The 26,026-nt window shown below is 38.5% G+C and overlaps 1 protein-coding gene across 6 annotated transcripts in view; it reads right to left on the bottom strand.

Annotated features, from left to right (window-relative positions):
• The window catches only part of CDKL5 (cyclin dependent kinase like 5), a 324,391-nt gene that overhangs the window by 42,358 nt on the left and 256,007 nt on the right, over positions 1-26,026 (bottom strand). For all 6 annotated transcript variants that reach the window (XM_075196518.1, XM_075196523.1, XM_075196521.1 and 3 more), the window contains 5 exons: positions 22,962-23,052; positions 20,328-20,517; positions 9,695-9,775; positions 1,996-2,153; positions 240-1,254 (listed from right to left, as the gene is read on the bottom strand). In XM_075196518.1, the coding sequence (XP_075052619.1) occupies positions 240-1,254; positions 1,996-2,153; positions 9,695-9,775; positions 20,328-20,517; positions 22,962-23,052 (1,535 nt within the window). The remainder of the gene's footprint in view (positions 1-239; positions 1,255-1,995; positions 2,154-9,694; positions 9,776-20,327; positions 20,518-22,961; positions 23,053-26,026) is intronic.

Genomic DNA, 26,026 nt, shown 5'->3' with positions numbered 1-26,026 from the left:
CAGATAACATGTGACAATTAAAAATATAAATGAACAGTTAAATAATTTGCAACGAACAAGGTTTGACACCCACCCACGCAAGACATACTTCATTAATTTGTATGCCCTTCCCTTACTTTATCTCAAGCAATAAGGGTGATTAAGAGCACTGAGCTACAGTCCTCTCCTATGGAGACTACAGGCAGACAATTGAGAAGAATAAAAAGTTCAGAAAATAAATGTACTAAAATTAAACCAACCCTAGTAGTGTCTTCTGTGCAATCTTCACGAGATGAACCAACAGATCTTGTCAATGTTCGATGCTGTACCTGAGGAGATAGCAACTGTAGACTGTTGGCCCTGGATGCCATGCCCTGCCCAACACTTAGTCCTGGGTCATTGCCCTTAACCCGCACTCTGTCCCGGCTCACATACATGGAGTGTCTGTGAGGGCGTTGCTGGGATGAGAAAGGACTAGTGTAGCCTAAGCCATAGGAAAAAGATTCATGTGGGGCTGAGAGCGAGTGGGAATGACTACCATCCATCTGATCAGGAAGCTTCAGTTCCTCCATGGTTCTGGAATGTCTAGTGGTAGGCCTTCGAGACTCCAAAGTCCCTTCTTTTCTATTAGTCCTTCCAGAGGGGCTTAACATAGCTCTATTGTCACCATGCCTAGGGACAGCAGGACTGGTAGGAGAGTTTAAGTCATGACAGCTGGATGGAAAATATCTACTGTTGGGCTCAAGTACTTGTCCCCTATTTTCACTAAGATTTCCCACTGACTTTGAATCTGACAGGACACCATGACTTTTTGAATAGTTCATGTAAGAACTGCTTTTCTTTGAAGACTGTGGGATGGTGTCAATGTAGCTATGGCGAGCATGCCTTTCACCAGGTTGTAAGCTGCTGGTTTTTCCTTCCATGAAAGAATGTCTGTTGTGCTGAGAGCGTGAACTTGATTTCAAGTATTTGGTGCCTGGTCCTTCAGTGACCTTTTGTTCAGTATTGAAATCAAATTCATTCTTAGACTTTACTTCCTTTGGGCTAAGAAGATGGGGCAAATTGTTATTGGATAGATCCTTGTTAGCAGACCCACTTTGGTTAGTCTTTTTTGGATGGACTGTTGGACTATGAGATCCTGCTGGGTGGGTTCCATTGATGAAAGTTTCATTTGGTTGATGAGTCTCTTCAATTCGTTTTGGTCCAACAGACAGAGTTTGTACATCTTTACTGTTTGATCTGTGATGCGGTTGTGAGCTTTTACTAGAAGGTTTTCTGAAAGACAAAAAATAAACAATTTTTACAGAATGCCAAGCGGTATTCGTAACCCCCCCTCACAGAAACCACTTATAAAATAGAATTTTCTCTGTTAAATGCATACTACAATTGTGTTTGAACTGCCACTGTACTTAATTCAAAAGTTGTGCGGAAAAAACGAAGCATTCTATGCTACTACGTTCCATTCATAGCCTGTACATTGTGACTACACCTACATAAGTAAGTAGATGATACTAGGGGGTATACAATATGGTAAATATCATTAAAGTAGTGTCTCTTCTATTAAAGAGCGCCTGTGGCTAACACACAGTGAAAGAAGCCACTTTGGTGGCTTCTTTAATATTAGTGACAATGCCAACTTTGTGATGGCACAATTCCCTACAAAACTCTGGTATCAATGGTGTGATTTAAAATATATTGCAATTGTTTATTTTTATGCTATGAAAAGTTTATTTTAAATAACAGTTTTAATAAAAAATAATTTTAAATACACAATGTATACATTGACATGTGTAGCAAAGATAAGAAAGTAAATTGAAAAAAACAAAAAAACAAAAACAAAACAGATTTAGAAAATTGTTAAGACCTTTGTCAAAGATATAGCTTAAGTAACTCAAATTGTGATCGTACTTTTTATCTGGTTTTACGTGTATTAACCATATGGTAATCTCCATAATTCTAAAAACAAATCGCTATTTTGGAGAGAAATCGTCACATTTCTCTAAAAGAGACAATGACCTGCTTGATGAGTTGCTGTCTGAGTGATGAGTTTTTCTCTTGGATGATCTGGAAGGAGAACTCCCACCACGATCCAAGAGTCTCTGAGTTTGAAATGCCGGGTGGTTCAAGCTCTGCTCGGTCAAATATCTATCAGATGGGTTTAGCTTCAATAAGTTCTAGATAAAACAAAGTTTCATTTATAATCATAAAAACAAGACTGAAGTGGCACAAATATAAAAGGGAAATATCATTGTTATGTAGGTACCTGAAATATAAAACAAATAATATTCAAATCTGTTTAATTTCTGCAATTTTAAAACTTTAGAAATCACTTGCAGTTTTTTTTACAGTGATACTTTATAAAATATGTAATATTACCTGTTTTCTAAATTTAGATACTGTGTTGACAGTATAAAGAAAAACAGATAGCTCTCCAGTAAACTGGTTTAGTACCTACTCATTGGATTAATCAGTTTCCTCCTAAGAGTTTTTTTTTATTTATTACGATGTCAACTCATATGTTAGCTAAGTACAGATTCCCCTTTAAACAAAAAAGGCAAATAATTATTTTTTGATAATAAAAAGTCTTGCAATTATGTCATCATATTCATTATATATATTTAAAAAAAGCATGGTGAAACCCACTTTACGGGAGTCCCCTCCTTGGCATCCCTTTGGGGCCTCTCCAGACCACCGGGGGCCTCCACACTCCAATCTCATATTTTGGGACTCGTGCCGGCTCAACCACAAACTATCCTCCCTTATCTGCCCTCTAACTCCCCTCTGGTGCAACCCACATCCCCCCCGGGTAACCAGTCACAGCAATTTAAACACTGGATTCGTGCAGAGATACGTGTGGTCTCGGATCTGGTGATCCACGTAACTTGGGCCTCTATGTCAGATTTCATCTGAAGTTTGAACCTTTCCGTCCGCTCTTCTTTGAGCAATTCCAGGTCTGACACTTCACTATGTCTTTGCCCGCCTCTGACCCTCTTCGGCTCCTCACTCTCTTTGAGCACATGTGTTTGCATTTCCAACTTACCAAAGGGATGGTATTGAGGATTTATAATTGGCTAACAGAGAGCACCTTTGAAGTTCCAGGGCTGCACGAACGGGAATGGGAGAGAGATCTGGGACCCCCCCTCCCGTATTAGTCTTGTTGGGAGGAGGTCAGGGAGGGGATTGCCAGGAGCTCAATATCCACGCTATCTACGCTTATTAAAGAAACTGCATGCAAACTGTACTATAGGTGGAACTATACCTCAGATAGGCTGTCTAGAATGTTTCCCACTGCCACTTCGAGCTGTTGGCGAGAATATCGCCAGAGACACACAATGCTACATATATGGTGGACCTGCCCCTGTATAATCCTTTTTGGAACATGGCCTTGCACTTATTAACTCCGTATCTGAACAACAGGTCACTAAGGAACTCTGATCATTTCTTCTTTCTCGCCCTATCCTGATGAGAGCGCCCCTTCAAACAAACTGATCTCTCATATACTGGCTGCTGCCAAATCCTTAATAGCTAAACATTGGAAAGACCCTAATCCTCCCTCCATGCAGGCTTACGGAATTACATCTGGCATATAGCAAGCATGGAGAGTATTGTATGCTACCGTCACGATAAATCATACAACTTTGACAAGGTTTGGGCCCCCTGGCATCTACATGAAAGTCGAAGCTGCTTACCCTCTTTGGCTCTCCCACCCTCTAATGGCACGTAGTTTCTGAGCCACCTCAGGATCCTCCAGGCTGGGTGTAGTGCACCATGTGTAAAAGATACATATGTGTTGACATTTGTTTTTTAATTACATAGGTCGTTAATCTCTTGATGTGTTGCTTATAATTTCTTTAATAATAGTTATGGCGTTATATGTGCCTTTCCTTCTCCCCAACCCCCCCTCCTCCTCCTTTCCCCTTCTACTACCCCCCTCCTTCCCTGATCTCTCTCTCCTCTCACCCCCCTCTTGTTTAATAATTAAAATGAGAGGAGACATCGTGTTGCCTTATAATCTTTTGTTTTATTTGCGGTTTGTATTTTTCCATACAGTTTTCTATAGTAATAAATGAAGAGTTTAAAAAAAAAAAAAAAGCATGGTGACTGGTACTTTCCCTTTACCTTGTAAAAGCAGGTTAATAATGTTCACAATTAAATTCTAAATTATGCAAAGTTAGCTGTTGAGCCCACTCATTAAATATATTTCCTTATGCTCATAAATTCCTAATATAGTTTAATTTATTAATGATACCTTGTGTCACATTTAATGTTACATAGCAGGGAACTGTAAAAATTCTAAAATGACAGATTCCTTCACTAAACGATTTAAATTATTTTTAATGCCACGTAAGACACAAAAAAATCAGTAAGTGCAATTCATACAATCCTCTATCTATCTATTTATCAATCTATCCCAAATCAATATATATATATATATATATATATATATATATATATAATCTATTTAAGGAACTTACTGCATTCGAGGCTATGGTTACAGCTTCAATCTGCCCCGCACATACACTATCATATATTTACAAGCTCTAAATAGAAAACAGTTTCAGTGTACAAACAAAATTCATGAAGGACTGAAGAAGGACCTAGTAGACTTACTACAAGAAAATAACTGGATTTTTTTCCATAGCTCCGACTTGCTCACCAAGTATATCTGTAATTGAGACCCACTATGAGATCCTATCTCGATAGTACAGGTGTCCCAACCTTCTTGCCAAAATGTAGCTTGGAACTACTAACACATGCTGAAGATGTAACGTGGCTATTGGGACGCACCTACACATCTGGTGGGACTGCCCAAGATTACGACCACTCATGGAAGGGGTGATCTCTAGAAAGATTACGCAAAGTGACATTCCAGTCACTTCTAGCTTTTGGCTGCTAAACCTGACCTTCATACTGGTTGCCTGATGCAATAAATAAGTATTGAAACACTTAAACACTGCTGCAAAAGCAGTAATCCTAATCCACTGGAAATCCTCCAACAATTAAAGAGTGGGACGCATGAATTGAGTTTTACAGGAATAAGGACAACTTAATACACTCTTCCTCAGATAGGTTAACAGAATACTGTGCCATCTGGGTCAATTGGTTAGAGCTTCAAGACACAGAGACATATGCAAATAGATACTTGTCCAAACAGATACTTTTTGCTTTGACAGAAACAAAACTGGCTCCTATTATCCAGGCCCCCATGAAAAGGACTTTAACTTGTTTAGCCCTCTCGATCAAAGCTTTGTCTACTGACCCCTGAGATACTTCCGGCTTTTTTATCCTTTCCTCTACCATCTCCATCTTCCTCATCTTCCACTCCCTTTTCCTCATCTTGTTCTGTTTTAAATTTATATTATAAATTTATCTAATTATTATGCAGTTTGAATTCTATAGATTTAGAAAGATAACTTGTAAAAATCTTTTACTTTTGAGGCTCTCTTTACTCGATACAGCAGTCCTTAAAACTTAATTTTTCAGAATATGTGTAGAACTTCTGATGTTATACGATACTGTTGAACCCTGTGTTTTATGATGTTTATCACTACTTATGTCTTCAGATGTGACATGTTTTTTCATTAGTTTTTTTTGCTTACTAAAAACTAGATCTATTTACTTGAAATCTATCTATATACATATGTACTTTTTACATAGTCCGACTCTTGGATCTGATGTATACATCTGTAATTATTATGAGGCCCAGAGGCATAACTATTATGGGTGCAGTAAGTGCAGCCTCTACGGGTCACCCCGAGCTCTCCTTATGCTCTCGCTGAGGCCCCCGTTCTGTTGTTCTCAATAGAGCCTAGACCTCTTTTGACAAAACGCTAGTCAGAACTGCGCATGCTCAAAAGAGGCACCTGCTCTGCTCTATTAAAAACAGAGAGGGACCTCAGAATGGGGAACAGCATCACCAGGCTCCTATACAAATATTGCTATGGGGCCGGCGATACACTGCTCTGTCCCCGATTCCTGCATTGCCTTTTAAAAGTGTCAATTTGGCTCCTAATTTCATTATCTGTCTTTAAGTTTCATGATCTTTTTAGCTGTGTATAATAACTTTTATTTTATGTGCATGAACACACACAGTATATCTTAGGAAACACTATGTGACCTTTACTAACTGATAAAACTTTAGGTAATAGAATATCCCAGTCAACTCTTAAAATAATGATGTTGTAATGTTTCACTGTAATAAACGCATCAACATGTCTTTCTTATAAGCCTGTTCTCATGAGGACCTATGTGCAACATAAAATGCAATTTACAGAGCGCGAAACTCCCAAAGCACACAGCAAAATCTTCTGTTGATACTAAACACTTGTCTAGATATCTACCAAAATGTATTGGTTTGTGGACCAGGATGATAGTGTTTGCAGTTGTGCAGAAGGTTGCAATGGACAATAGGAGGAGTTGGGCCTTCATCATCAACTACAGAGCAGGTACATCAGTCTACCTAGTTCTGCAGAGCAAAAATTAAATTTCATTTTGCACAGTGAGATTATTAATATAACAGAAAGGGATGTAGAGGGCGCAGTTTTAGGGTCATTACTTGCTTTGTGGAAGGAATGTGTGCTGGAGTTGACCTGCCAATTGTAAATGTATGTCCTGCCCTGCAGGCTTAGCAAAAACCTCTGAAAATCATTTCACCAACACTGACATAACTGACTGATAACTACAATGTTTACTGATAAATGAATTATGGAATATGAGATTTGTAAATAAGGTATTCACAAGACTCAGACCAAACTACAATTCTAACCTATATGTACATAGATGCAAATACCAGATACCAATCTAAAAAAAAGTCTTATTTTAGTTTACGACCCATGTAATAATGTGATATGAACTATATCACACGCCTGTAAGTTTCTTAGTAGGTGGAAAGAATTAGTAATATCCCCTGATGAAGCGAGAATGGCAAAACTAGCCAGGCGATACAAGTGATGCTGCATTTAATAAATAATAAATATTTTACTGAATTTGAAGTGACATTGCTTCTGTATCTATGCTCCGCTTATTTTAGTTTTTATTTGTGAACATCACTATACCTGTGGCATACTAGGGAAGGGGATTGTGCCTATTTGGTAGTTTTGGAACTTTGGGAATTACATTGCGGATTTGCATTATTGATGGCATTATACATTTTGGGCTTAATTCTTTAAGGAACGCAATTTACTTTTTTCTTACTTAGATTAGAAACTGCACGAAGGTACACCTGTATTCAAGTACAAGTGGATCTCAAGAAACGTTTCTAGCTGAATATAGGTCTAAGTACGCTCTGCCTACATGGCACTTGCTGTATGCAGATACAACACACTGCAGGATACGCACAATGCATATGTAAGTCACATCAGAACGCACAGATAAAAAAAAATATATATATATTACAATATTAAGCACTTGGTTATAATATACTGATTAATAAAAATACATGCATTTTTTTTTAACGTGAAATACAATTATTTTTTTTATATAAAATACATTAATAAGGGTGTTAATGTCTACTGTACATAAAATGCATTTCTAAAGTTGCTCTTAATTGCAAACACATGTTCTGGCATGCATATGCGACTGTCATCATTATCAATCGCCACTTACCCCTACTCTCCTGCTGGTGCAAATGATATGACTAGAACAGGGCCGGATTTACCGCTAGGCAACCTAGGCACCTGCCTAGGGCCTAGCGGCTCTGGGGGGGCACAGCTGGGGGGGACAGGAGTAATTTTAAAAAAAATGGAAAAAAAAATAAATTCGGCCCCTCCCCCGACTCGCGGCACCCCCCGCGACTCGTGCGGGGGGTGCCGCGAGTCGGGGGAGGGGGGGGGGTCGGGTGCCGCGAATCGGGTCCTGGCAGCCTCTTCTCCTCTCAGTGATAGAGAGAGGAAGAGAGGCTGCCGGGACCCGACGAGCGATCACGTGACTTTCTCTTTTTTTTTTTTTTTTTTTTTCTTCATCTGGACTGACGGAGGAGGAGCAGCGCGCAAAAGAAAGGTAAGTAAAACAAGGGACAGAAGTGGTGATGGTGAAGGGGCACAGAAGTGGTGATGGTGAAGGGGCACAGAAGTGGTGATGGTGATGGGCACAGAGGTGGTGAAGGGGCACAGAAGTGGTGATGGGCACAGAAGTGGTGATGGTGATGGGCACAGAGGTGGTGAAGGGGCACAGAAGTGGTGATGGTGAAAGGGCACAGAAGTGGTGATGGTGATGGGCACAGAGGTGGTGAAGGGGCACAGAAGTGGTGATGGTGAAAGGGCACAGAAGTGGTGATGGTGAAGGGGCACAGAAGTGGTGATGGTGATGGGCACAGAGGTGGTGAAGGGCACAGAGATGGTGATTGGCACAGAAGTGGTGATGGTGAAGGGCACAGAGGTGGTGATGGTGAAGGGCACAGAGATGGTGATTGGCACAGAAGTGGTGATAGTGATTGGCACAGAAGTGGTGATGGGCACAGAGGTGGTGATGGTGAAGGGCACAGAGGTGGTGATGGTGAAGGGGCACAGAATTGGTGATGGTGGTTGGCACAGAGGTGGTGATGGTGAAGGGCACAAAGGTGGTGATGGTGAAGGGCACAAAGGTGGTGATGGTGAAAAGGCACAGAGGTGGTGATGGTGATTGGCACAGAAGTGGTGATGGTGAAGGGCACAGAGGTGGTAATGGGCACAGAGGTGGTGATGGTGATTGGCACAGTGGTGGTGATTGGCACAGAGGTGGTGATGGGCACAGAGGTGATGGTGAAAGGGCACATGTGATATTGTGAAGGGGCAAAAGTGACAATGAAGGGGCACAGTGTGATGATAGAGGGATAAAAGTGACAAGAGCACATACTTGGATTTATGCGTATTATTTTTGCAAACAACTTAAGTAAGTATTTCTGCCCTGACTTCAATATTTATTATGTTGTTTTGACCCAACTACTTAAAAAAACGGGACTGCTTGGTAATTATTTAGGGGTGCCTTTTTCTGCAGCAGGGTGGCCTTGCTCTTTACACATGTTAGGTACGCCCCCAAAGATGCAAGCCACGCCCCCACCTCCTTTGGCGACTTTCATACTTTCATATCTACTTAACTATAGGGGTATATGGTAGGCATGCGGTGGCACATGCTTTCACTTCTACGTAACTATAGGGGTATAAGGTAGGCTGCAAAAATATAGTGCTATGGATTGTTGCAGGGAGGGGCCCCAAAAACAGTATCCTGCCTAGGGCCCTATGAGGTCTAAATCCGGCTCTGGACTAGAAAGCACATACGAGAGATGCCCAAAGTTTGAATCCACATACGTGTGCGCTCAACCTAGGCACACCCTTACTGTACATTAAATATGTGCATATGTCCCTTCCCTTCCCCATTTCTCCCTTGAAAATGTAGGTTGTCAGATGTATCCTTTGCGTTCGAAGATGAATCGCATGCATTTGTGTTCACTGGCATATAGTCCGTTTTCAGAAATTTTATGCATGTATCGGAATTTACATTTCTTCATGAATCAGGCCCCTTGTGAGCATGGTGAGTGATGCAAATATATAAGTAATTATTCTTCTTTTATGGAGTCCTTCCAAGTGCTTTTATCAGATTTATTTTCTAATTATTGTGCTATTAACTGTGCATGTGCTTGGAGAGACATACGCATGAGTGTTGGTGGAACTCATTAGTTGAATACAATATTAATTGGAACAAATTTGGTATTTTAAATATTTAATAATATGTGCCTTACCTTCATGAGGTCAAGCAAAACACTACTTATAATACCCAAGTATCGTCTTTCCAAAGACTGCGGATGATTGACAGCAGGAAACTGAAGGAAAAAAGACAGAATGCATTAATATAACGAAAATGTTAAAATGAATATAACAGAATTTATGTTAAGCACACATCATAGACTGCTAGCAACCTGTGTCTCCCCAGTTGTTCTCACACTATATATGTAAGCAATGCTTTGTCAGTGGGATCTTTTTTTACCTCTAAAGTCCACCTCAATTGTATTAAAATTGGAATAATAAAAAATATATATATTATATGTATAATCCTCATATAATACAGGAGACAATCGAAGTGCATCCAGTCATTTTAAACACACATCTTTGTTTATTCAAATTTTTTTCTTTTATATTTCGCTGGCTTTTTTATTATTTCAATTTTAATACAATTGAATAAAGGTTAAATTTTAATATCAATAAGACGTTCCATATTGAAAATAATCACAATAGTGAACATAATGGAGTTTTCTGTGCACCATCTTTTGAATAAATGTCTAGCTTCTACACTCTCTTCAGTTACCCTAATCAAATTACACCAAAAAGCATTTCACTGTCATCATATGTAAGTAAAATAGGAAAAATTGTCAAAGTTTAGCATCATGTTTTTGACTTTAGTCTGAATTTTTGTACATATATTGCCTGATTATATACATTTACTTTGGAAATGAAAAAGGGAGAAACTAAAGCAAACTAACTACAAGAAAAACAAAAACAAAAAAAACCCAGAAAAAAACCCTCAATCTCAAACAGGGTTTCTATCAGGGTGAATCATCTGATGTTTAGTTACTAGTGTTACCAAATAGTCCAAAAAATGTAATTGTGTTATATCAAACTGCAACAATACATTGCAACTCATTCACATGAATGGGAGCTGGGTTTTGTAGAAAGTAGCGTGTGACAAATAGATGAGGAAGTGACAAGAGAAGACTGAACTCCCTTACAAGATAAGTTACAGTATTAGTAATATTGTCATGGATCTCTAAGGCACCGCAGAGCTCCGAAAAGAGAGTAAACATAAAAAGGAACATACAAGGTACACAAAATAAATACAGACATGACGGGTAAGAAGTGCACTGCTCATGAGAGCTTAGCATAGGAGGGACTAAGGTAAACTCTAAGAAAGAGATTAGTTTTCAGAAAGCATGTATAGATTTGAAGGCTGTGGGGAAGTCTGAGTAGGCGTGGTAGGGAATTCCTTAAGTGAGTAGCAGCACGGGAAAAGTCTTGTAGGCAGAAGTGCGAAGTGCGAGGTGCGAGGCGCAAGGCTAAATTCAGGTCAGTGATTTTTCCAACATGGATTTTATTATGTGATTGTGTTCTATATTTAGCTTTCCAAATGTGTCCATATTTTAGACTTGAATAGGCTTTATTGCAACTTCGTATTAAAATACAATATAACAATACTGTAACTTGATTATGCAGTGTTGGCGTATCTTACAGGGGAACACACTGGAAGATGTATAAATATGATACAAACGAGAGGTTGTCCCACCAGAATACACTTAGTTGTTTCACACTGTAGGCAAAATGCTGAGGGTACAGCTGAGTACATGAAGTGTGGGGGTTTACTAATGTGCAACTGAGTACACAGAGCTTGTAAGCACTGCCTGGGCAGCGTGTAGCATGCAATAAGATACATGGATGTGTTGGCACTGTTTGAACAGCGGGTTGCGTGCAATAAGATACATGGATGTGTTGTCATTGTTTGAAAAGCGCTTAGCATGCAATAAACAAGTGGATACAACAGAGTATATCGCAGTGACCCTTTAATGCAGAAATAGACAACAAGTGTAGCAGAGTACACACACATAGATGACAATAGCTAGCAGGTGGGATTGGCACTAACAAATACACTGGGGCGGAGTCTAAGACCCCCACCGGATTCACCAGAGATCCTCTCAAGAGGATATGGACTTCACTCAGTGAGGACCTAGACTGCAACCCAAAGTACTTAGCTAGTATGAGGACTCTGCCGAAAACACTGCAGATGGAAATGGGCGTGCTGTCGGGGAGACTGGACACAGGAGATGAAGAAACTCGAATAGCAGCTATACATTCCAGTATAGTCCTGGAGCGGGGGTATCGCTGTTGGACACAACTGATACTCAGGCACTTAAAGAGTGCACTGAGCAGGTTCTTATAGTGGCTGGTTGATTGGTGATTTCCCACATGTGTCATTAGTACTGGAGGTTAGGGATAAAACCTGAGGGAGGTGTTATGTCATCTCTAGCCTGATGTTATTCCAGCAGGGTTCTGTTAAGAATTCTAATTGGGAAGGCCAACAATCAGTGGCCTGCTGAGTGCTGGAGGCAGACCACTAGTATTCACAGTCCCCCCCCCCCCCCTCAAAAGGATGACCATCGGAAACCCACAAATCCTTTTATGAGGGAATTTTCTGTGATTACCTCTGGGATGTGCATATCTGATGCCCCCCTCCCCCCAGATTCGTTCCCTCTGGCCGAATCTTTTCTAATCTACCTGATATTGAAGGGTATCTCTGCATCTGCCTGAGTGCTGAAGGCGGGCCAGTGATGTCGAAGACTGCTGGTACTGACATGTATCCTTAGAAAGTGCATTTATACATTTGTAACAATTAATATTATGACTATTATTTTTTAAAGAAATGGTTGGTCACTTTAGAGATCAGCAATGACCCAGGTAATTACTTACAATTACATTGCAATATAAAAAGTATTTAAAAAACAAAGGAATACCAAAAGTAAATATTCAAAGGGCTTATGCAGATTCGTTTTGAACGTTATTTAATAAAATACCCTGCATTTTTATTTTTGCAGATCAAGGCTGAATAATGTTTAATGCTGTGTGAGTTAATGTGCTTTGATCATTAGATATTTGGGCTCAATTCAAAGCAATACAGATTCTAGTAAAATCTGTCTGGAAGGTACTTGACAAAATACCCACATTTACACAAAAATAGCCATTAGCAACATGTTAGCTCTACTTGCAAATGCATTAATTTAGATACTGCCTTTCAAGTTTATTTGTGTACAAGATGCAGTGCCTAGTACCTTGCACTTAAAACAAAACAATTTATTACTGTACTTTAACAGATGAAATTATTTTTATTTCTGCATACTGTTTCAGCCAAAAGCCAGTTTACATACAATAATAAACTGTATTAGTTGACTTAACTGTATGTAAACACATTTTATTACTGTAAACATTTAAATACAATAAAATTCCTTGTAAACAATATAAATAACTTTTCTTTTCAATGAAAACAGCAGCTTCAAACTATCTATTTCAGATAAGTTGGGTAGTTGTTTTAAAAGCAAGACACAAAAGGACCTGATTCAAGTCTGAACCCAACTTGCACATCAGTTGTGTTTTAAAAAAAGCATGGAATTTGTGTGTATTTCCGACTGTATTTAAATCCGAGTGGATCTCAAGATATGTTTCCATCTGAAACTGGGTGGAAGTACACTCTGCTTAAAAGTCTGTCTACTCGTCATATGTAGACAGAGACTACAGTATATGCACATGATGACATCAGACACACACACACACACACACACACACACACACACATATATAAATACATATACACACACACACACACACACACACACACACACACACACACATATATAAATACATACACACACACACACACACACACATATATATAAATACATACACACACACATATTTATATTGTTTCTTATAAGGGAGCCATCACAAATATACTATGGTAAATTCATACACTACATTACCTTATTGAAATTACTGGTGTTTTGATGTACAGCCTGAAATTAATCATGTCAGACATTTTCCACCTTTAATATGACCTTATTACCAACAAATCTGAGTGAAAATCAAATATATTTTTAATGCACTTTTCATATATTATGGTTAATAATAATAATAATATTGTTCATTTATAAATCACTAACATATTACACAGTGCTGTACATTGAGTTGGGTCATAACACAAACAAATTACATACAATTGAAATGAAACAGAAAGTAAAGATGGTCTTGCTTAACACAAGCTTACAATCTAAGAAGTGTGGGAAACACTTGATACATAAGATAAAAGTACATGAAAAGTACATTAAAATAGGACACATTACTTTCAATAGTATAGCTCACAGCAAAGTGTTCTAAACGATAAGGTGAACATTTTAGAACACAACATTCTATTCTTGATGTGTTAGCCTATTCTTCACTGAATAAAGTCATTCTCAGCACAAAAACTCCTTATATGCACTTGAGTTTTTAAAACAAAAGTTAATAATTATATATATTTGTAAATCAGCTTATTTTCAATTGGAGGACATGATTAAAAAAGCAGACATTTACTTTAACGGATTTATTTCTTCCCTGGATTAAATACGACACACAGAGAACTAATTCAGATACATACAACAAGTTAACACTTTTAGGTATTTGCATTAATGTCAGTTTGCGAACGTGCAGTATGAAGATAAATACTGTATAATTAGTGATAATTCCTAGTGATTATTAATGATTGAGCAAATTGAATTGAAAGGCACAATCGAATACCGACCACATGGCGCAGCGGTTATGCTGTTTGTGCCTAACCCTTTTTACAATTGGAATACAATGAAGGAGATGACATTAGAGAGGCACAATCTGGAGCATTCAACAAGTTTCAGATGCAACCAGATCCCATCATCATCCGTATTCCCTGGAACATACGGAGGTGTATGAGGCTCTGATCCCATCTATGTTTTGTTGCCTTATTATATGGTTCTCATCAGTGCTGTATCATCCTTGGTACTTCCACTCAGGGTGTGCCGGTTTAAATAAACTTGATTTTAATCACGGTTTAAATCGTGATTTAAATCACATGATTTTTTATTTTTTTTAAAAATCATTGATTTAAATCACCATTAATAAAAAATCCAGATTTTATCAAGTTTTTAATGGTAATTTGCAAACTGTGCAATATAGACCATAGTCCTTTGACCTTTCATTAGCTGCTCTACTAATAAACGGTCTGTATCTATGGCTATTGCTTGCTGACCTAATTTAATTATGACTCATGTGATACAAAGAGGCTCAGGCAACAGACAAGATACAGATAATGGCAAAATCCAGAGAGAATGACCAACACCACACCACACCAGTGTTTCTAGTTCAGGGAAGAAAGGACAGTTGAAAAAAGTAACTTATCACTGTAAAAGCAACCCCGTTTAATGATCTCTTGTTGACCACAATGTTATGTCAACAGTGGCACTAATAGATTGGTGTAAAATGCACATTGCTTCAGAAACTGTAGCTGGTAATGAAAATGTCATGGTAGCATTATAGCAATTTTTAACAGCTGCAGCATCATCAGCTTCAGTAGAAAGAATATTTTCCACATTTGGTTTGGTGCAGTCAAAACTGAGAAACCGCTTTGGTACTGACAAAGCTGCAAAACTTGTGTTTCTTTTCAGGTGTTCAGTAAACCTAATGTGTAGATTCATTCAGATTTAAAAATCAGGCAAGGCAATTGCCAACTATTGTAACTTTTAACATCATTGATGTTTCTTTCCTTTTGCAGTTTGTGTTGTGATTTGTGTGTAGTTTGCTGTGCCATGGCATGACACTGTCAAGTCATTTAAATTGAATATATTAAAGATACAGTGTTTTAAAAGAACTTTGTATTATTGTTCTTACTTGGTTTATTTGTTTACTTAAACTTTTTTAAAAAAAAAAAAAAAAAAAAAATCTGATTTTTTTTTCACACTCTGCTTCCACTTATGTATTTTATATTTATTCATTGCATTTATCTCTTAAAATTATTTTTTAGAGAGTTCAGTTTACAGCATGAGTGAAAAGACATAAAACATAAAATAGTGGACAGTGTTCATATTGTAAAGTGCACATGACAGTGGATATAAAATCACTGCACAAACACCATTTTGGATGTAGGATTAGGGAATGGTGGAAAACAGAAAACAAGGGAGGAGGATATGGTTGAGGAAAGAACCATAAAGCCGATTCACAAACAAAAATAGTGGGACAACTCAAAAAGCCAAGAATATGGTCACTGCCCTGTGAAAAAATGTCTGTCCAGCTACTAAAATGGTGAGGGCGTCAGAGAGGTATGCTTCTCCACATTTGGTGGATGTGTCCTTGCATAGTCCCAAGGTGGAACATGGTCCTCTCAGTTATCAACTCCATCTCTGAATATCAGTTGTCTAAGGACCTCTGAACCTTTCTTCTTTCTTGCTTTATACCAAGTGTAATGGTCTGCAGCCGGAAAGGTGCAATATACATCTATACAAAACAACACAAGTCAGTGATGTGCGGATTCCGCACCACGTGGGTCTGGGACAGACATAAAAAAATTAACATATATACACGCCCCTCAGGTCGAGGAAGTATCAGAGGATTTTTGTGGGTCAGTCGGAAGTTTATACACACTGCGCAGCGGAAACGAGATTGGAACGAAAATATTAAACCGTACGACCAACCAAATGAGGCGACAATCGTCCATTTGGGCAGACTTTCGACCATCGTGTCACTGCACACACTGACCCGACTTTTGAACGAGCGGTCGTATGTCGGCTGATTGAGCCGATTATTGGACGAAAACCGTGTAGTGTGTACCCAGCTTTAGGCTGGTAACTAAATGGAGGAGCAAGAGGTCAAGTTGGACCGAGCGAAGTGGCAAATTTGAAGATATTGAAAGAAATGCCAATTCATTAGTTGATAACACATGCACAAATCAGAGACATCTGAGAAGGAGCGAAGCAGCGCTATCTCAGAAGGATTATTCTTATAAATCCATGGGAGAAAATCCAGAGGGGACAAACCTGGGGGAAAGTTCAGGTTGCACCATAGTGTAATGATAATTTGTGGAGAGGAGAGTAGCAAAAAAGCTCTTGCATTCTCAGTGCTAGATATCGCATGAAAAGAAGTTGTTGGACAGGAAGAGCAATTGGGTAGGTGAGATTGCAACGGGAGTCATAGAACCATAATGAGAGAAATTAAATCGAGCAGAGCAGCTTCATTATCCACCAACCGTCTACTGCAGGGGTGGCCAACCCGCGGCTCAGGAGCCGCATGCGATCTTTTAACTTGAAAATGTGGCTTGAAATCATTGTTCTCCCTCTGCTAACCATGGTTATCTGCAAGGAAACACGTGCAGTCAGCATTGCTTTGCACAAAAAGGGCTTCACAGGCAAGGAGGATATTGCTGCTAATAAGATTGCTCCTAAATCAACCATTTATCGAATCATCAAGAACTTCAAGGAGAGAGGTTCACTAGTTATGAAGAAGGCTCTAGGATGCCCAAGAACGTCCAGCAAGTGCCAGGTCCGTCTCCTAAAGTTGATTCAGCTGTGGGATCAGGGCACTGCCAGCGCAGAGCTTCCTCAGGAATGGCAGCAGGTGGGTGTGAGTGCATCTGCACACACAGTGAAGCGAAGACTTTTGGAGGATGGCCTGGTGTCAAGAAGGACAGCAAAGAAGCCACTTCTCTCCAGGAAAAACATCAGGGACAGACTGATATTCTGCAAAAGGTACAGGGATTGGACTGCTGAGGACTGAAGTAAAGTCATTTTCTCTGATGAATTCCCTTTCAGATTGTTTGTGGCATCTGAAATGCTTGTAATTTTACTTCAGTATACCATAGCAACATCTGACAAAAAGGTCTAAAAACACTTCAGCAGCAAACTTTGTGAAAACCAATAATTGTGTCATTCTCAAAAACTTTTGGCAATGACTGTACAATCTAATCTTAGGGTTAGGTTTAGGGTTAGGGTTAGGGGGCAGGTCCTGTTGACTTTAAGCTCTTTAAACAGAGTCAACACCATGGTACGCTTCTTGGGAGTGTTTAGCCCATTAACTTTTAAGGAGTATATTTTCAGGGTCATAGAAGTCGGACTGAGGCAAATCAAAAGAAAAGAATGCCTGGGGCTACCCCATGACCAAGCAAACACCTACAATTTCATAGGGAAAAGGGAGTGAGTGAAAGAGAAAACCAACAATGCTTAATTACAACTGGCATCTGAGTAATGCAGCAGCAAGTAGTAAAAGTAAATATAACATAGCTAGTTAATAATGTACACAATTTGGGGTGTGGTAAGCAACTGAGTGACAAGTGCGAACCATGGGATTGTTAAAAATTTGGGTCTGTCACCACCAGCAGTTAGACAACTGAATGTTATCTCACTTTAACTCCAAACTGCTGAATTTTCTAATTCAATATCCTATTATTTTAAATAGTAACATTACTTGACCTATACATTCTAGAAAATGATAGCTAGAATCTGATTGGTTGCTCTACTTTTCCTTTGTAGAAATTTTAGTTGATCTCTCCCATAATCTCATGCTACTGCCAAAGCCATTTATTATATGATTTTATATTTTCACAAGGATTTATGGGGGACCTGTGGCTTTTACTGCACTTTTACCCTTACATAATCTTGCTAAATAAATGTAAATACTGTCTAAAAAAATATGGATTAAACATTCTAGGTAGTTTAGTTTCTTGAAAATATCAATTACCATATTAAATACATTTCTATGGTTAGCTAATGCATTGGATCTTTGTATTCAGCCCACATAAAATTACAGAAATCCTTTATCTTTTCAATACATGAAGGAATTTACTAACATGATTTGCAGCCAACTATTTAAATGGTACAGTTACAACTGAAAACTACACATAGTTGTAGACTTAACTGAGATTATTTAAATATTGTACGATGACAAATCCGTACCTGTACTGTCTTACTTCCACTTAAACCCTACACGAAAGAGCTAACTCTATGATTGTATACAGAATTTAGGAACATATATTAAAAGGAACTTGCTGTACTTATCCAGTACAATAAACCAGAGAAACCGATAAGATTGCTCCTCAGTAGTGTGTCATAACATGTAATTTATGGCTCATCCTAAAATAATAGGTTTGGAAGGCAAGGAAATGGAAAATTTGTGTATTGCTGAGGTCTGCTAGGAAACGAAAGGAAGGATGCAGACCTTTAATATCGGCTTTCAAAGTACTAATCTCAGATTTACAGAATACTGCTAGGTACAAAATTTATTTAAAAGTAAATAAGTAGAGCTGTGGTGTCACCGTCATTGTACTGCAAGTTTGTAGCCATGGGTCAAAGGTAAGAAACTGATTTATAAGAAGAATCCCGTAACAGGGACTTGTAAATCCACATATAAAGATAAAGGAACTAAAGTAGATCAACTAACACTAGTACCATATAAGGAATTTTCATCCCTTGTTATTGGTCTACTTGATTGTTTTTGTATAACCCATGCACATTGTGAAACTCTGCAAACCTGTAACTTTTTTGCAAACCTGTAACTTTTTAGGATTTCAAACACAAATATACAGTATATATTTTTAGCCACTAAATAAACAGTGGCTGTGGTCAATTATTTTGAACTTGCAAGTATCTTTTAAATCAGTCTTGTTTACATACAATGTCACTAGCTATTAGGAAAAAACAATTACAGGTAAAAGAGATAGAAGAGACACATTAAAACAAGTTGGATGCATGAACTTATAAATATGAAACAGAGGTGTAATCCATACAATAGTTTGTGTTGTTTCTACAGCAGCTGGGGTTATTAAGGGTAACTCCAGCTACAATGTATTTTTACCAGTCATCCGCCCACCCCTCTTCCAGGGGCGGGCTTGGCCCAGGAGGCAGGGGGGCATCGGTGGCCCAGGAGGCAGGGGGGCATCGGTCCTCCGGGCCGTTTAGTCTGACCCGTTTGGGCCGGGCCCCCCCCCCCCCCCCGGTGGATGTCCAATTTCATTAATATTATCGGCGTCCGTATCGCAAAACACACAATGCGTCAGCGCACAGGCGGCCACATCACATGACACGCGATGCGGCTGCGTCATCAATGACGCGGCCGCATCGCATCTCAAGTGATGCGGCCGCCCCTGCGACCCCCGGGCTGCATGTTGCCAGCCCGCGCCTGCCCTCTTCTGATCCCCCTAACTGTTTAGGAAGACTGAACTCTGCCAGATCTGCACCACTTATTGTCCCAAACTTAGCAACCAGGAGGGTAAATAAAAAAACTCACATCTCTTTCCAATCAGTGCACGTGTTAGAAAGTAGCACAGTGCTATTTGAATTGTAACTGCCCAGCTGTCAACATTGGCACAAGAAGCTTTAACATGCTGGTAAACCACAGGGGTCACTGGCATGCAACCAACACATCTATTTATCAGAGAGGATGGGGTGTGGAGTAAAAATACAGTTTAGCTGGAGTTACATTTACCTGGATCTGCTCATAACTCTAAATCATGTCTCTATGTATAGTATTATCATTGCACAATAAAAAAATGATACTAAGCAATGTATAAAGTATTGCTCAATAAATACCTGCAAAAAAAAAAAAAACACAGACCACAACATATTCCAAATATCTTACATTAATTATATACAATCAGTCTGCAAAAACAAAATGATGCACTTATGCACTGCTGGAATCCTGTATATCACTGCAGTCCTATAACAGGTACTATTCTGGGACATTTTAACAGCATTCTATAAATGCAGCTTGAAAAATAAGTCACTATAATTTGTGAATCAGATAAATAGTCATATCCTATTCTACGACATGGTACTCTGTACTCACTCGCATCCCATGGAAACGAGGGTTGCTGTAGAACAGCTTCATCTGCTCTGATGGAAGAGGTCCCAGCACCTTCTGGATAGTGAAAAGCTGATCAATTTCACTTTCACCAGGAAAAAGTGGTTGGCCATCACTCAGCTCTCCAAGAATACAGCCTACAGACCACATGTCAACAGCCTTTCCATATGGGGCCCTAAATAAAGACAAAAGCACATGGAAACATGTTAAAATCTATTAATGTTCTGGAACAGTGGGTCTTAATTATTTCAGGAAAAAAAAAATACTTGCTGCTGCTCTGTGACAATGTTAAACACACAGTCATTTACTACAGTCACTATGAGGAGTGCTGCTGAAAAATGTAAGGAACTGAATGCTGGGAGCATTGTGGAAAAGGTCATTTTTGAAATGCAAGTTACTAACGTTTATTTATAGCTCCCCAAATGACAGTTTTAAATATTCTGAGTAAAATAACTCACATGAACGATAAAGTAAGACACTCAGAAGAGATGAAGTTATTCCTTTCTCAATCTATATGTGTACGTAAAATTTCTCAAACCTTGGGAGGCCTTCAGGTGTTTAACATTGTACTAACATTTCCTATGTGGCTGAATGTAAGCTGTTCGTAGACTGTTTTTGCTAAATGTGGCTGGCTGCAGTGTCCTTCAATGGGAGTACAGGCTGGAGTAACCTGCATCCAGGAAAAAACTCAGCCCACGATCTGAACTGTATCTTATATATCTTCAGTCTGATAAGCTTTGTATAACCCAAGAGGTATTATAGTATTTTGTTATTAGATTGTCACAACAGACAAGAGAGTAGATGTGCAGTGAGAAGATGGAAACCCCAATAGTAAAAAAGAAATAGGACTTAAAGAAAAATTACAGCAAAACCCCCAACCCAGAGACAGAGTAATCAGTTACTGCAGCAGTTATAACCCAGCTTGCTGAATCAGATAAGTAAATCAGAGTATAAATACTGCTATTCCTTCCTTTTAGGGGTCCTTAAAAGGTGCATCTATTCCATGTGTAACAAGCGTTGCAGCTAAACTGGGTTAATTAAATTAGGCTATTATTGCTTGGAGCAAATGCTTGCTCTAGTTTCTTAACAACTGAGGAAACACTGTTCTATCCCCATAAGAACAGTGAACAGGTGAACCGTCGCCATTTGTACTTTCCTCTCCGACACATTTAATCAGTGCTATTAGGTGGTCAATAAAGATAATGGGAGAAATGGACAAATCCGTGAAACAGGAATCAGTCATTTCTTGTGAAAAAGAACAGACATTTATCATTATCACCATTTCAAAACCTTTTAACAGCTAACTGCTATTATTCTATTAAATGGCTTATTTGTGCCAGTAATGGTTTGTACATTATCCAGTGCATTCTGATGCCAGACACTTACAACCAGTGGCTCTCTGGCTGTTGCGGTACTTCTAGTACCACAACAGCTGGTGAGCCACAGGTTGCCAATTCGTTTATATTGTTGTGCCATATATTACAAATCTAGACAGAATATGTTTAAGCAGCAGAGACCGATGGCAAATCAACCATTATTTTTTTTTATTATTTTGTAGAAGATGATGAACATAGAATCACCTTGAAAACAAACATAGCTCATCACTCTGGAAATGATTTACTACATTAGTGAAAATGCTAATTAATTTGCTATTCTTTGGAATAAATCCCAGACTGAAATTAACAATGCTGGCGGAATTACTGGGCCTTTTGGATATGTCAATTAATTTTGGTGCTTTTTAACACTCTCGTTAATATTATGATGAAAATGCACAAATTAATCAGGATGGGAAAAGGTTACCATAAATAAATATTTCTATGTCCCGCTTGTAGCATTTCAGTACAGCTGGGCTAGTGGACCATTGCAGGAGGTTAATTCCTTAATTAGCCATCTACCCTGGATCTAAATAAACCCATTTATAAGTATTTTTACCCTTTCATAAACAAAAACCCATTTCTACTCACCTCCCAATCAAAGTGGTACCGCTGGCTACGGTTTTCCCGCTGGTGAAAGTGTCCCCCTGGCAAAGGATTGGGAAGCTTATTTACCATGGACTGAGGCGTACAAGCACTGCCACAGTCATGTTATTGCTGCCACCACAGCAGGCAGTAAAGATAGGAATTTCTATTTTTAAAATATTAATTTTATTATTTTTGATGAAAGTATAACTGGACACCCTAGTCTACTACGCATATGTGAACCGGCAAAGTCACAACTATCCGCAAATCAATAAGAATCCTCTAACCGCTGGCAGACAATATTGTTGGGCAGTAGAATATCACTCGGCTGCCCCGGGGAAATTTCAATGGTAAACTGTGACGATATTAGATGTCGACTCTGCAATAAGCAGCGATAGAAAATCTGTGATAAGGTGGCTCCATGATAAAGGGACCCCACAGTGAGTTGATCGCATCAGTGATACATGCAGACATGGAACAGAGCATCCAACCATAAACAGTTTTGGCCAGCAGTAAAGCAACTAGTGCTGGAACTAGGAATCTTTAGCACCAGTTCTAATTATTATGTGCACAATAACTACATGGCATTAAAATAAAACCAAGATTCAGCTTATAACTGGCCTTGTAAAACATAAGTTAAAGAAATAACCACAATACTCACCCCAAAAGCAGCTCTGGAGAACGGTACCATCGTGTAGCCACATATTCAGTGTAATTTGCATTGCTACCTTCAGACAAATTCCGTGCAAAGCCTGCAAAAATACAAGAACAACAAACAATTCAATAATAAATCCATTTGATGTACAGTCAAGAGGGGCATGGCCGTGTCCTGATTCAGAAAACTTGAATATTGGAAAGTATATCATACTTCTTAAAGTATTTTTCATTATTAGGATCTGCTTGAAGTTATTGTAGGGCAAAGGCATATATTTGTTGTTGTTTTATCTCTAGCACATACAATTTTCTGCATTGCTGTAAATCTAGAACTTGCCAGTCACTGTTACACTGCTCAAACAAGTTTACAATGTAGTATTGGGTGCATTAGTAACTTTTTTTTAGGTCACAAGCAGTAGACACTGGGATTCAAACCTGATCTCTCATTGAACAATGGTAGGTAATTGTCCTTATCTATTCAAAGAAATAAAACTGCACAATTCACTGTGTTCCTTGCTGAATGCAGGCTAAGTGCACTCATATGCACCCACAAGCCTAAAATACAGCAAAAGTTTCCCATTTAACAAAGGCTTAACATGGTAGAAATCAGAGCTTCCTCCGGCCTTAAGCAACCTTCAGCTGTTTAGCACCGTCCCCATAGACTGAACTGAATCTCTTCATCAAGCACTTAAAAACTTAACACCATCTCAGCCTTTCCTTCTCAGAATGAAACTAGAGTTTCATTGCAGAGACTGTATTACACTGAGGATCGCCCAACAGGCAAGTACTCTTAAATAGTAACGGTACAATTTTCTGTTTCACTGCAATCAGCAGCGATAAAGATCCTTAAGTACCAGCGGACACTTACCATCGATGTTAAATAGACCACTTATTGTAGGATGAGATACTTACAAGTTTCTGGGTTAGCGGATGGCTAAAAAGCCTTTTCCAGGAAAATTATTGCATATCCTTAGAAGTATCAGAGGTTAGTGGGTTTATTTACTAAACTGTGGGTTTGAGAAAGTGGAGATGTTGCCTATAGCAACAAATCATATTCTAGCTGTCATATTATAGAATTAACTAAATAAATGACAGCTAGAATCTGACTGGTTGCTATAGGCAACATCTCCACTTTTTAAAACCCACAGTTTAGTTAATCTAGCCCCAGGCCTCCGTCCATTTGGCTTTTTGTACATTCCAGGTGCACTTTATATGAGGCAGCACATTTATAGGCAAAACTCTATTAAGGTAATGAAAACAGACAAATCTACAACAATGACACATGCAATAAACACTTTCTCAATGACATATTTCAGATATAAATAAGGGTTTACTGGGAAGTAGATTGCAATGTACTAGACAGGACTATGGCTTTTTACTTCCATCTGGACCCACAATCCCACAAAGGAGCACAACAGTGTTTTAAATTAACATTATTAAACAGAAGAATGGGGGCATGACCCTTGGAACATGCTAGGCAGAAAACATGACGCGTTCATACATAAATAAATATGCCTCATGCCCACATTTTTCTGACTTTGTCACCTTCCTTAGTATAAGGCTATATATTTTCAATCTGTTTTAGCACTGGACAGTATAACAATTTCATTAACATTTCTATCTACGTAATATAAATATATTGAAAAGCAAATCAGGACAGCACAAATTAAAAAAGCACATAATTTAACATCTGCCTACGTTATAAAAAGAAAGCACTGAAGAGTGACCCCCTCCAAAGAAAAATCAAAATAAATAACATTTCGAGCATGAAAGGATATTTATAAAAGTGGAGTCAAATTGGGAGTATAAAATGAATAAAAGTCGTACAACTACATGTATTAAACCATGGCACTATTTTACCCCGTAAGCCTTTTTTGGAATTGTAGTGATTGAACTGTGGGTAAATTAGTCTTGTTGTACTGTGATTGGGGTCATTCAAAATTACTTAGAGGAGATTTCCAGCCCCATGTAAATCTTTCTTGTAATTACATAATAGATATTAAAATTCTCTCTATACATATTATAGTTTTATATATATACATATATATATTATATATATTTTTTTATATACACACACATGTATGTACACTCATTAGTCCCCATTTGAGCTTCCCAAACACAGATTTTAGAAAGGGATTATAGTCCATGCGCTTGTTTTCAACAATATTATTGACATTTTTGCCATTTAGCTTAATAGATATTACACGCCTCCAGGAGAAATTCTCTCTTCCTGATAAAATGCTTTTGACATATGTCCAAATGAAACATTTTTCACTATTGAATTCAAGTAATTTATTCTTTTCTTAGATGTCAACTTTTGAGCCTATTGGTGCCAACAGCCCTACACAAAAAACATTCATCTCTATACGATGGATGAATGGATGAATAGGTTTTGGATCATTTTCTTAATAAAAATGGTGATGACAAATTGACATGAATAAATACATGATGATATTATTACTAATAATAATAATAATAATAATAATAATAATAATAATAATACCCCCTAGTGCACACGATTTTGACATGGGCTTATTCCTGAGAACACATTTTATACATAAAAGGGGATTAAAAAAAAATAAGCCTCTGGTGGACCAGACATCAGAACCACTGGCTGGCAAGGGGACCACAGCAACCAACATTTCTGATGCCAACATGAGTTAGGAGGACTATCTAGTACTGCAAACGAGCAGCTTAGGAACGACCTGTGACTGAGTTTAATTGCATCAGCCTGTTAAACCAAAATATTGTCTTATTGTCATTGCAGTCCATCAAGCCTATTTAAGGCACATTAGGGTGTGGCTCACAAGCCAGCCCTTGCTAGATGTAAACCCATATACCTGGAGGTGAGTGCATCTGATCTTTACTGAATTTTAATGGTGTTTAAAGCACATAGGTCAGAGTAGGACCTGCATATAATGAAGTGTCCTTGATGCTGGAATGCAGGCTTAAATGTTTTGATAAAAATATGAACTAATACCTCATGTTTTCATTTTGCTAGATACACACTGTCGAAGTCAAATAATTGGATGAAGTGAACCATATTGATTAATATTGTTCTACTGTGCGATT

This window comes from Mixophyes fleayi, chromosome 2 (assembly GCF_038048845.1).
Source record: "Mixophyes fleayi isolate aMixFle1 chromosome 2, aMixFle1.hap1, whole genome shotgun sequence".
NCBI lineage: Eukaryota > Metazoa > Chordata > Amphibia > Anura > Limnodynastidae > Mixophyes > Mixophyes fleayi.
Note: the sequence above shows the minus strand (reverse complement) of the source record. Positions and strands in the feature narration are given on the sequence as shown.